The sequence below is a fragment of the Haliaeetus leucocephalus genome, unplaced genomic scaffold, assembly GCF_000737465.1.
Source record: "Haliaeetus leucocephalus isolate CR32 unplaced genomic scaffold, Haliaeetus_leucocephalus-4.0 Scaffold362, whole genome shotgun sequence".
Lineage (NCBI taxonomy): Eukaryota > Metazoa > Chordata > Aves > Accipitriformes > Accipitridae > Haliaeetus > Haliaeetus leucocephalus.
The window spans coordinates 1,053,832-1,066,890 of NW_010972798.1; the positions used below are offsets into that span (position 1 = coordinate 1,053,832).

At 42.9% G+C, this 13,059-nt stretch overlaps 1 protein-coding gene across 1 annotated transcript in view; it reads left to right on the forward strand.

Moving 5' to 3' along the window:
* The window catches only part of LOC104835196 (multiple epidermal growth factor-like domains protein 6), a 188,519-nt gene that overhangs the window by 141,956 nt on the left and 33,504 nt on the right, over window positions 1-13,059 (forward strand). Inside the window, 8 exon segments of the mRNA XM_010573084.1 lie at window positions 516-668; window positions 3,232-3,363; window positions 5,640-5,768; window positions 6,131-6,259; window positions 7,101-7,235; window positions 8,253-8,387; window positions 8,808-8,933; window positions 10,049-10,180. Coding sequence (XP_010571386.1) covers window positions 516-668; window positions 3,232-3,363; window positions 5,640-5,768; window positions 6,131-6,259; window positions 7,101-7,235; window positions 8,253-8,387; window positions 8,808-8,933; window positions 10,049-10,180 — 1,071 coding nt within the window.

The window sequence follows — 13,059 nt, forward strand, 5'->3', positions numbered from 1 at the left end:
CTTTGGTATTTTAACCAACTCCAAAAAGAAAGCCAACTTATTTCCCATCATTTTAAGGCTCAGATTTTAGTATTTCTGAAAATAAATCGGACAGCCAGCCTGTCTCTATATTTGTCATTTCCAAAATGAGCTAGAGTAATGACCTTCATTAGCTAAACATAATCTCAAACTTCAAGTGAGGAAAATGAAACTCTCCATTAGATTTTTTTTTTTTTTTTTTCACTCTCCAGAACCAGAGTTTATTTCCAGAAGAAAGGAAAGGGAAAGATTTTTTTTTTTTTTTTTTTTCCCCCCCCACCCTTTTCTCTTTTTTGGATAGCAGAAACTCTGTTTATAAATACAGATGAGAAAACGAATCAGCTGTGACTGCTGTGCAGACTGCACAGGGGTGTAGCTGGAAAATCTACTAGCATAATTAAAAAAAAAAAAAAAAAAAGAGGTAGAGGAGAGAAAAGTGTCATGGAGGAAGACTCAGGGCCAGGCCGTCATGGCACGTGTGTGTGTGTCAGCCCTAGGTGGGGAGGAGGTGGATGCGGAGGAGGCAGCCAGGTTTGCCGCGGCTCCGGGGCTGCAGTTCAGAGGTCCCCCCCAGCTCCTTCGCTACGCACTCGGTGCCGTCTACGAGGACGAAGACCCCCGAGGAGAGCTCACCCTGGTGCAGAGGGTCGGTGAGTGAACAAGCGTCGCTTTTAGCCCTCGCAGCAAATTGGGGGAGTAGTCTTGGAAAGAGGATTTGGGGTGAGAGTGGTGCTGGGGTGGCCAGGCTTAAGCAAAGGTGCAGTGAGCGTTAATCCTGCTTTCTGCCACGCTGGTGGGGAGGAGTCATCGCCACATGTCCCATCCCAAATGGGATACGTTTGGGGAACAGGGAGGCTCCCCGGTCGCAGCTGCTGCTGCCTGGATGTGTCAGGGAGGGATGCGGAGGGAGGCATGGGAAAAGGAAGCAGCACAGCAAGCAGGGGATGGGAGGCTTCTTGGAAAAACAATGTCCGCACAAAGCCCTGGAGGCAACAGACACAGAGATCCTCTTCACCCTGGGGGCAAGAGGATTGCGTGGGTTACTGCAATGCACAAAACCCGCTGGAACCATTCAGCTGGGAACAAACCCTTGGGAAATGCTCCCTTTCTCCTTGAGCTAGGAAGGGGGCTTGTGGGGGCACATGTACCTGTTTACAAGCCATTTTATAATAATTGGAGGGGTTTTGCTGAAGATATTTGCATTTTTGTTGGTGGAAAAAACAACCCTCTGGAGGTTCGGGTCCTTTTTGATGCTTTGAGCGTGTTCTCCAGGAAAAGCTTGGACCTATCCATGTAGAGCCCAGCTTGGCCAAGGGCTTGGCACAACTGGTGGCAAACAGAGCGCATGAGCACACACGGTCACAGGAGTGGGTGCAAAGCAGCTTTGCCCCCCACCTGGATTTTGCATGACTTCAGTCTTTCCACCTGCAGGTGGAAACATCACCACTTCAAGAGTTTTATGATTTGGAACCCTGTGCTTTCTTTTTGATGAGCACAGTATTTGCTGGTGGGTCACCAGGGAGGAATGAGATTTCTTATTTTTGTTACGTATGTCCTGTGCTTTTTATATGAGCTCTAATTACTCATCCGAGGACTGTGCCCTACAGGCAAAAATCAGGAACTGGTCCTGGCTTTAATAAAAAATTAACTTATTTTTATGAACAAAACTGTTAAGACCTCCCAAATCACATAGCATCCAGCCGGACTCAACGACACTGATAACCAATTGGGAAACTGATAAATGAGATAACCACAGGCAAAATTATCAGGCCTGGAAACCACAATCAAATATTTATTGACCAGTTTTTACATGTTTTATTTATGTTTAGCCACATAAATTTGGGTATTATCAGTCATAGCTGAGTGTCTGCACTTTTTCTAAGGCGGAGGCTTTGTAGCACGTGTGGGTTTGTAGGAAAAGGTGGTGGGGGAATGAAACTTTTAATGGTTTAGTAAGTTCTTTTACCTCCCAGATGTTGATTTATTTCTCATACTTTCAGACATATTTTTCTGCTGCTATCTATATTACAAAAATACAGCTTTAAACAATAAGCTGGTGCAAGTAATTAACTATTTTCTGTAGACTGAATGACTTTTTTATGTAGAAGCATGACGTTTTTAATGGTAGTCTGTATTCTTCTCCTGAAGTATGAATTTGTAACCCGTTCCAAGTGGGAGCACTGGGATTCTGAATGTCCCTGAAAGCTTGGGCATTTGTTCAGCTTCAGAAAAAGGAACAGTCGGGTGCTGAGACCTAGAGGAAATCTGGCCTCACATAGAAAATTGCTGGTGAAAAGCAACCAGCCTGCTGACTTACTGTTAGCTGAAATAATCTGCCAGCTCGCTTTCAGGTGTTGTTCAAAATCCCCTTCCAAAAACCCCCCCAGCCACAGCCATAAAGCCTCGAAGGCAATAAACTGACCATGTGGATAGGATCTTAGTGTCACTGAGGTATTTTAGCAGAAAGTAACATTTATTTTCTATGCCTTTCTCAATAGACCCAACAAAGAGAGAACATGAGTGTGCTCATGTCTGTGGGTGCAAGGGAGAAAAGGAGGGTGGGGAAGGTGAGGGAGGAATGCATTTTCATACAAGGTTTCCCATATAAACTAACCTTTTTTTTCATATCCATGAAGAAAAAAAGGAAGTGATAAATGCATGATTATGCTTTGTTTTCCTAGGATAACACTCAGACTATGCTGTTAAAAATATCACTGAACTATGCTTAAATAGCACCGCATCCACCTACTGCAATAGAATAACAAAAAGGATAGCCTAGCAAGGAGAAAAGGAGATTCTCTCCCAAGAAATACTTTTAATTATTTACAATATTATCAAGCATTAGGTGCAAATTCACTTTTTCTGAAGGCAAAATATTTCCTTTTAAAAAGTAGTTTTAAGTGCTCTTTGATGTGGAATTATAGCATTTAAGGGAGTAAATTCCACGTAAAGTCCCAGCTTTCCTTTTATTTAGACTCTAAAATTTGAAGAGGAAAACTTGGGAATCTCCATTTGGGACTGTCTTTTGCGATGAATCAGTGGTATTTGCAACACTACCAACATTAACACTAACAACATGAATACTTTTCTTTCAGACTGTCAATGTTGTGTAGGTTTCTTTTTGCACTTGTGCATCTGGAACAATAGGTAAGAGCTTGTGGAAGTATTTTGTCTGGATGCTCACTAAACCTTCTGTATATTTTTTCATTTCAGTTTGCCTTGATAACACTTTTGGCAATGACTGTAGCTTGAGCTGTGAGGATTGTCTGAACGGAGGCAGATGTAACAGTGAACACAGTGGTTGTGTTTGCTCACCTGGGTGGACCGGCATTATCTGTAATGAAAGTGAGTACAGTGTATTTGAAAGGTGGGGGCTTTGTCCTAGTGCTGTGACACTGCAGATAGGTAGGAAATAGGAATAACCTGTTGTACTTTTAATCTGTAAAGCTCTCTAAGGAGCACAGCTGCCTTACAAGCCGATCAAAATTTTATTGTAATGTGGCACATTAAATAGAAATTGTAAGGGATGCTTACCTCAAACAGCGAGGTCTCTGCTCTCCAGTGCGGTACAGTACGGTACCCCTTCCTAAGTATTTGTGTCGGTATTCATTCCTATTCACTCTGCTGCTGAAAAGTGCCAAGGTTTGGCTGCCATGCTTTGCTGCACAACTTGTCTCACTGACTTTCAGAAGTCTGTCCTGGCAGGTGGTGTGACAGTCTGGGTGGACATGTATACTAAACTTGATTTTTTTCCATTATAGCATCCCAAGACATTGCTTTTTTTTTTTTTTTTTTTGCCTTGTGTTGGCAAACTTGGGCCTGTTTTTTTCCCTTATCATTCTTTTTATTATCAGCATCATTTTCTTGAGATGGTTAATTTTTAATATTGGAAATTGTATTTTTCAGAATTCTCTTACCAAGTCAGCCAGTGCCCTTTGCAATAGCTTTTTACTCTCCTTATTCCTACTTCCTGGCATAAGTTATTTCTGATTCAAAAGTATGTGTCAAAACCAAGTGGAAAGATAGAGCGGCGATTTCTGGATGTACCATGCACTGTTCTTCACCTGCAGTTTGGCAAAACTTGTCTGCTGCCTGTCTGAGACTTCACACAGCAGGTCTCCCACATGTTTGAGATTGATCCCTCTGTTTCATAGTGTATGGCATGATGGCCCATCATACTCAGAAAGTCTGCGCTGTCCCTGAAGAGACAAAGGGACGATGAAGAATTATTACTTAGCATTGGTAGGCAGCAATTTTCAGGTTAAACACCATCAAGATTGTTTTGGAGGCATCATCGCAAGAACTATAGAAAAAAACAGCAGATGATTGAAATCAGCAGTCTTCCTGTAGTTATTTTGGGCGGCTGATCGTGGGTTTGGTTTGTAAATGCTAGGGACAGCTACGAGAATAAGAATGAGGAGGATTGAAATGATAATTTCTAGTCTACCTAAGACAGTTCAAGCTATCCAGTTAGGATATTCTTAGTTCTATTCATGGTGCTCTAGTGGTTCAGGATAGATTATAAAAATTTCAAGACAGGATACAAATTCTTTAGTTCACTTAAGAAATAATAATAATATTTTTGCTCTATATTTACAGTACATATCCATGCATGTAATCTGGTAGAATTTGCCTCTGGAATTTAAAGAACCTTAATGGGATTGCATTATTGAGCCAGACCTGCAGTCCAATGAAGTAGGCATTGACAGTGATAAATACAATATATAGTGTGTATGAATTAGCCATATGTGATTGCTTTCACTCTTTTCTCTCACTTTCTTAATATACTGTATAGTGCATGGGTTTAGGGTAAGCTAAGCAGTTGAGAAAACTGGAACAAAATTTCTGTAATAATGACAGAATCACGGAATGGTGTGGGTTGGAAGGGACCTTTAAAGATCGTCTAGAACAACCCCCCTGCCATGGGCAGGGACATCTTTCACAATAATGCACCAAAGAAGGCGAATGGAAATTGATGTGAAATGTCAAGTTTCTTAATGTACATTGATAAAATGTCAGTTAAGTCAGATGACTCCAGCAATTGTATTTACTCAGCTAGCTCAGGCTGCAAACAGTGGAGCAAGGCTTCATTTCACAATTTGTTTTGTGCTGGAGCGATGAGGGCTTTAGGAAAGAATCCCGTGCTATTGTGGATGCATTTCTACCATGATCATCTGGGGAATTTAAGAGGCTATGTTAGAAAAAGACAATGTTATTTTTGTAATAGTATTTGGGAGGAAGAAGAAAAAGATGTTTAAAATAATTATCTCCAAGTATTCAAAACTGTGCTCTGATTTTTAAGCTTTGCACTTCATAGGCAATGTCTTTTGAGCCTCATGCGTTGTGTGGAGGGGAGCCTGTGCAGAGGAGAATTTGGATACATCACATAGTACTTCACATAAGTAAGCTTGTTTAATTCAGGTGTCCTTTTCCAATTATCTAGTAAATACTAGATGGATGTGTATTACCTTATATAAAAAGAATATGACTTTGTTTAGAGCCCACTTGACTAAAGGGACTCTTTCCTTGCTCGGTTTGGATGACTGGAGTCTTATTTCGCTTCGTTTCTAGCGGAGGGAAAGGATTCCTTGGCCCATTCATCTTCCCTGCTCTCTCCCCAGCTTGCTCCCCCGGGATGTACGGCAGAGGCTGTGCCAGCGTTTGCAAGTGCCAGAACGGAGGCTCCTGCGACCCCGTCACGGGGCAGTGCCGCTGCCCACCTGGCGTGCACGGCAAGCTCTGCGAAGATGGTACGGCTCCCCTTGTCTTGCCGGCTGTAGTGCGTGCCTGAAACCTCACCACTTCTTGCCCTTCACTTCTATCTAGATGTAATTGTGCGTGGTAAATCTTAGGGGTCTGAACGAGAATGGTCTCCGTTGTGCGAGACGTGCTATAACACTGCAGCTTGCCTTGCAGTGACTTTTGTTTAAATAATAAGCAAGACAGAGGGTGAGAAAAAGCAAGCGCCTTGTACGGATGGGCTGCGCAGAGCCCCAGGTCAGCGACAAGTCAGCGCAGTCTCTTCTGTAACGTCAGCTAAAAGAGAGCTGATTTGGTGTTCGTGTTTTAACACTTAACGGCTGATGCCTTGCTGTGTTTGTGCACTCAAAAGGTTGCCCAAAAGGCCTCTTTGGGAAGAACTGTAACAAACCGTGCAACTGTGCCAACAACGGCTATTGCCACAGACTCTATGGAGCTTGCCTGTGTGACCCCGGGCTCTACGGGCGCTTCTGCCATCTTAGTAAGTCCCCATCATTTTTCAGATCTGTTTATTTAACACATGCGCGACGTAACAGTCTTAAAGATTCCACATCATGTAGAAAATGAGCAAGGCTTTGGGTTCTGTCACGAGCCAGGAGTAGCAGGAGAACATGACTTTTGATGCGTGTCGGCAAGCCCCAGAAACTCCATTAATCTTTTCCTCTAGCAAATAATCATTGCCATTAGGACTGAGATTTACTGATGCACAAAGGTGAGGACTATAGGTCAGGTTGGGATAGGCAGGTTAACATTAGGGTTGTCGGTGTGGTTAAAGTCTGGTTGGAGGTAGTTAGTGGCTGCTGATACGGTTGGAGTGGGAGCTGAGGAGCAGGGCTGGCTGGGGCAGGACAAGGGCAAAATGTTAAATGGGAATAAAAAGTATCAAAACAAAACTGTTGCAAAAGAGATGGTCAAGTTTCTTTGCACTTACTGGTTTTGTTCATAAAATCTATGCAAGACTGAAAAATAGTTGTGGGGGTTTGTTTTTTTTTTTTTTTTTTTTTTGTGAAAGCTTTTGTCTTGGAGTGTATCCAAATATTTTTTCTTTCAGAAACTTAACTAAGTTTGCTTTGAAACATTTCTGGTTCTTGCATTCACCACATACTGCTTGAAACGAAATGAATTACTTAATGTAGGAATCATGTAAACTATATTTTACACACCCACACGTTAATAGGCACTGTCATAGGAATGTGGATGTATTTGCTGAAAATAAAATGAATGTTTTGCTTTTTGCAGCAGTTGCATTCTGCAGCAGTGTGCAATTTCAAATAACTCATGCATAATTACAGAGCTAATGATTCTTTTTCATCTGGCTGCAGCTTGTCCCAGGTGGGCCTTCGGAGCTGGCTGCTCGGAGGAGTGTCAGTGCGTGAAAGAGCACACGCTGGAATGCAACGCAAGGAACGGGACTTGCACCTGCAAGCCTGGTTATCACGGCAAAAAGTGTCAGAAAGGTATAATAGAAAGCCAGAGTCCTTATGTCTGCTTATTCCTTTGTCCTAGCATTATTTCTCATTCTTCCTTCCATCTGCTTTGTTCGGCTGCTGCTGCCACTAATATATTCATATTCTACTAATTATTTTGTCTGTGGGTTTTCATACAGCAAATGCCATGAGTGCCTGCTATCACAGGGCTTACAGGGACATCAAGGGGAATACAACTTAAGAGTGCAGCAGTTTTAGCCTGATCAAATGATAACAGAAATCTAGAAACCAAATTCTAATGCAACCCTATATAATGAGGATTGTGGGAGTTTTCACTTCTCTTCTTTCCTTTTTCCACTCAGACAGTAAATAAGTGGCAAAACCTCTGTTTTATGGCAGCAGGGTTATTTGTAAATGGTTTCAGTAATGCTACTTTTCCTTCAGATTTGCAGGTCTTTGAATTCAACTTATACTTTGTAGTTTTTGGGGGTAGTTCAAAGAGAATTGTATTCCACATTCATGTTTGCATGTCTCAGTAGTCCTCTCCAGACAGTAATGGAGTAACGCAATAAAGATTCTTCCTTCAGATTCCTCTCTGGGCAGGCAGGAACGTGTTGGATTTATGACAGTAGTTCTGGGGGGGGGGTGTTGGTGGAGAATAATAGTGACAATGTTTAATATCTTTAGCGTCTTGGTGATGTGCTCAGTTCTGGGGGAGAGCATCCTTCGCCCAGCACTGGCTTTGCACCAAGGCAGAGAGCAGCAGAAGGTACAGACAGATAAGAAGAGTAATTCTGTGATGGCTGTAATTGAATATATCCTTAAGTATTCTGCCACTCTGTTTCTGGGTTGTATTTAAGCAATAACCTCTTTGAAATGTCCGTGCAAGTGTTTAATAAGTATTTACACTTCGTTATCAGCACCTCTAAAATGTACATTATAATACAATTTCTGCAAGTTTCTGCCAAATTATTTTCTGACTTTTGTTCAGTTTTCTTAACTCTTCCTTTTTCTTACACGTGTTCTGTGTCTACTTGCATTTTCCAGAGTGCACGCCTGGCTTTTATGGGGCTGGTTGCAAACAGAGGTGCAGCTGTCCTACCGATGTTCTGTGTGATCATGAGACGGGAGTCTGCAAACGTCCATGTCCACCTGGGTTTCATGGAGAAAAATGCCATTTATGTAGGTATTCACTGCATGTTTCCCTGGGAGGTACACTTTGGATGGGAAAGGTTACTCAAGAAACTTATGTTCAGATATAGAAGTTGCAAATAAAAGGTACATTTGTTGTTCCCCACTGAAGCCAAACTGATATTTGGAGCCTGGCAACTGCTGTGTCACTCTGCTTGCACAGGTCAAGGCACAAGGCTGAGGCCATTTACTAAAACTAACATTTGTCCAGGTAACTATAGTGCCTTTTAAAGCTTCAGGCACAGATTTTCTGGAGCTCTGTTGCAGTTAATTACAGACCACCGGTCACTGAGACACCGATGCTAACATTGATCACTTGGTACCAGCACAGCTCAGTTTAACATTGCTGCCTCCTAATGTCTTCAAAATGCTTCCTTATCCTAACCGTGTCTTTGGGTTTCTTTTGACCAGCTTGTCAGCCCGGGAGCTTTGGCATGAACTGCAGGCAGAAATGCAGCTGTGGAGAAGCACCATGCAATCCAAAGACGGGACAGTGTATTTGCCCAGCTGGGAAGACTGGTGCTACGTGTGAGCAAGGTGTGTTAGATGTCGGACTAGGGTAGTGAGTGTCTTGCTTTGACAGACACGATAAGAAGTGGAATTATTCTGTTTCCCACCAAAACTGCTGCAACGCAATAGGCTTCATTTGCAGAATGGGTAAAGGATAAGTCTTGGTGCAGAACATACGACATCCACCATGTGGGATCGCTTGTAAAGGAGGGAGTGTGATTCAGTTACCCTGACCCATCCCTCTGTTCCAGTTAATAATAGTGATTTGTAGGCTGGGCTGGGTTTCTACAAGTTGGGCAGCGTTATCGGGGCATCACAGCAGCTCTGAGTCCCAGAGCAGAGCTTGGGACTGTGCTGCCATATGCACACAATTTGCCTCAGGAACAGTTGAAGGGCCTTGACCAAAGACAGCTATTGTGGAAACAGCAAGTGAAGGACCTAGAACAGAGGAAGGAATTAAAAAGGAGACCATTATTGTGGGTAACTAAGTAAAGGGATGAAAAATGCCTCAGGGACGCTGAACTACCAAGGGGCCACAGGATGCCCCTTTTCCACTTGCAGAGCTCTGGCTATTGCCTGCCTGAGGAGCATCTGCCCTGCGTGGATCCAGGTTGTGGCTTCCCACGCTGCAGAGCGGGACCCGGATGAAGGTGGTGGAGCCGTATGGAAACCTGGGCTCCACCCCACATCCAGTCCCTCTGGACTGGATGACCATCCTGACCCCCACCCAGCCCAGCAAAAATACAACAGCAACCCTCTCCTTCTGCATCTGTCTGCAGATTACCATCCTCTGGACATGTCCTTTGCTGAGTGCAATAATTAATTTTTCAGATATGTTCAAATACTCCTGACATTACTGTATCAGAAACCAAACCAATAAACAGATGCACCACCACAGAAGTTGGAAGAGAGCCTTCGGGTCTCTCTTTAGATGTGTTCTCGCATGCTGCAGTACAGAGGCGTGTTGCCTCTTTCAGAAGATTTACCGTGACAGTGCTGTAGGTCTATAGACATAATACAACAATCCTTTATCCAGCTTAGTTTTACTATATTTTTAAATTCTTCAGGGTAACAGCAGAAATCTATAACTGCCTTGAAACAGAAAATGGCACTGGGGACATCTCATGTGCTTTTTTTCCTAGATTGCCCGGCCGGCCGGTGGGGACCAGACTGCCGGTCCTCCTGTGAGCCCTGCGCCAACGGCGGACAGTGCAACAGAGAAACTGGAGCCTGTGACTGTCCCCCTGGCTACACTGGGGCATCCTGCTCTGCATGTAAGTCCTCACAATCGGCCTTCCCCGTGAAAAGAAAGTCAGTTTGAAAATTCAGGTTATGGTTTGATTTCTACCTTCTTGCTATTTTGTGAGATGCTTGTTAGGTTAGACACACTGATCCAAGACAAGTACCCTTCAGCTTCAGGAATTCCTCAGGTTGGATTTGACATTATTTACTGGAGGGAGATTACAGATAAATGCCGATGATAAGCTAAACTGCATCCCAAGTCGATGTTGTCCTTAGACCTGATTTATGGCAATATATACTTAGAAATACGTTAATAGCCATAATACTTGCATTGTAATTCTGGTTGCTTGGCAAGAAGTGCCGACTAATTCGCCCTTATGGCATCACTCTTGGGTTATGTTTGTAGCACTACTCCCTGATGTAGCTAACTCAGGATGAAATAGTACTGAGGATGAAGGAGTAGTACCAGTGCTGTCTCTGCAGATCCACCAGAGACCATGGGAATATGCTCAAGCAACTGGTCCATGCTACCGCGGCATGGCTCCTTACCCAGCCTATAGGTATTAAAGGCTGCTTGGGTATGCCTGTCATGCTGGCATAGACAGGCTCTCAGGGACAGTGCTGCTTCGTGCAAGACCTCAGTGGTGGCATATTTTTTCTCCTTGTTAGTCACAACATCGCTTTCGACAAAGGTTTGCTCAGCACTCTTTTTTCCTCCTCTGATTGATCCTGATGTGCAGGAGAAGTACCTGAAAGTCACTCAAGCTATTCCTGCTTTACAGGACTTGGCCCCAGACACCTAGTATACAAATTACGGATGTTTCTTTCATTTTGCCATTTTGATTTCTGGCTTCAGCTAATGGATGTTTTAGGAGGCAAGCTGTTGCTGTCTTGTTTGAAAAGATCAGCCCGTGCCTGAGTTATTACCTAGGTGAAATTGCAGTCTGTTCATCTGTTTTCAGCCTGCCCCAATGGTTACTATGGACAAAACTGCCTGCTGTTATGCAGCTGTAGCAGCAGTGCTCAGTGTCACCACGTCACCGGAGAGTGCACGTGTCCCCCCGGCTGGACTGGCCACGACTGCAAACACCGTAAGTCAAACGCGTATTCACTCCACGGGGTACACAGTATCTCCCAAGGACTTAACTGCAAACGTAAGAAGCAGCTCTGTTTGTTCTTAGTCTATTACAGTTTTTTAATATACTTTTGCTAATCTTATTGCTTCTGAAATTGTGTGTTTATGGGTTTTCACAGCCTGGGTGGTTATAATCCTTAATTATCTAGGTTCAAAGTATTGAAATAGATGGCTGATGAAGCGCAAAGTATTGATATAAGCTCTTATTTCAACACTATGGATCCCTTTGCCCAATACCATCTGTCCTGTCAGCATTTTGACTGACAGACAGTTTTGTTTTTCATTTTCAGCACAGATTAGTTTCAAGATTAATTCTCAATTTTTCATTTTGTTTAGGGGAGATTTATTCAACAAGTGAGTGGCATGTACAGTCAGGTGTCTTAAGGTCACTTCTTAACTTGTGAATATAAATGCTGGGAGAAATTCTGTTCTCTGGAAGAGCAGAGCATCATTCTGTTGACTTTAGCATCGCTCTCCATACTGATGGCTGTGTAAAAGTGCAGATTTGCCCTTTTTGGATAGCACCATATAAATGTTAAGCCATCCTGCTTTATTCTTTCCTTTTCCTGTTTCACGTCTTTTCTACTTGATTTGTTATGATCCCTCTTGCAAAAAGCCAACGGAATACAAACTGCTTTCTAAACTTGGTCTTAAACACATAAAATCATATAAATTAGTTGTCAGTATTGACAGCAGTAAGTTTTGGACCAGCTTCTCAGCCTCCGTACTGAAGAAAACTCTGGGAAATCTGAAGTTTCCACCAATATGCATATTTTAAAAATCAAACCAGTTGGTAATGTGTAGAGCCATTTAGATAGCTTTCCATAACTCCCTAGGCTGTCTAAAGAATTAAGAGACCATGGCAAAGAAAAGCTTTTATTCCTGTTCAGGCTAAGATATGAGAAAAGTTGTTTTGCAGAGATGTCTCAGTAAGGCAGCTCTTCCAACTATTGGAGACCGGGCATGAAACAGATGCCCAACTCCAAAACCAGGTTTCCATTGCCCTAATTGACGCTTTCATCTTTATCCTTACAAGAAAGGACGGAGATGCTGTGGTACACTGTCGTAATCCTGTCAGTGTTGTGTGATTTTTAGAATGAAAGCAGTAAGTTGCTTTAACAAAGATTGTGAGATTTCTCTGTCTGTGTCCATGTTGCGTTTCCTAGCATTTTGAGGAAAATATGGAGGATGCTCACAAATCTGTCTTGTTTTACCCATTAGCTATTCTGGTTATGCAGATTTATGCTAAGTAAGTCAACAGCTGATATTTTATTTCCATGAAATTATGCGTTTGTGACTGTGGATTGATTGATATGGATTGACTATGAATGATTAGTTTTACGTGAATGGTGTAATATCTGCCTATGGACCCCTACTTTCAGCTGAAATAAATCAGCAAAAATGGTATTTATTTCCATTGATCTGTGCCCCATGCTGCAGCTGAGAGTCTAGTCCAGAGCGCCTGTATCTTAAGGAGCCATTTTGCATCTTTTCTGTTCTCTCCTTTAGATGTAAAATAATCCGTTAGCTGAGCTCGAAGTTGATTCTTAATGCAAATACTGCTTTACCTTGCAGCCTGCAATAGTGGCCGTTGGGGACAGCGCTGTGAAAACACGTGTGTCTGCAATAACAGCGACGGTAGCTGCGATCCGGTCACTGGCTCCTGCTTCTGTGAGCCGGGATTCACTGGGAAACACTGTGAATGGAGTAAGTTGCCACTTTGTCAACACGGGGAATTTGCAAAACCAGAAATTATTTTTCCTGATAATTCTCTCC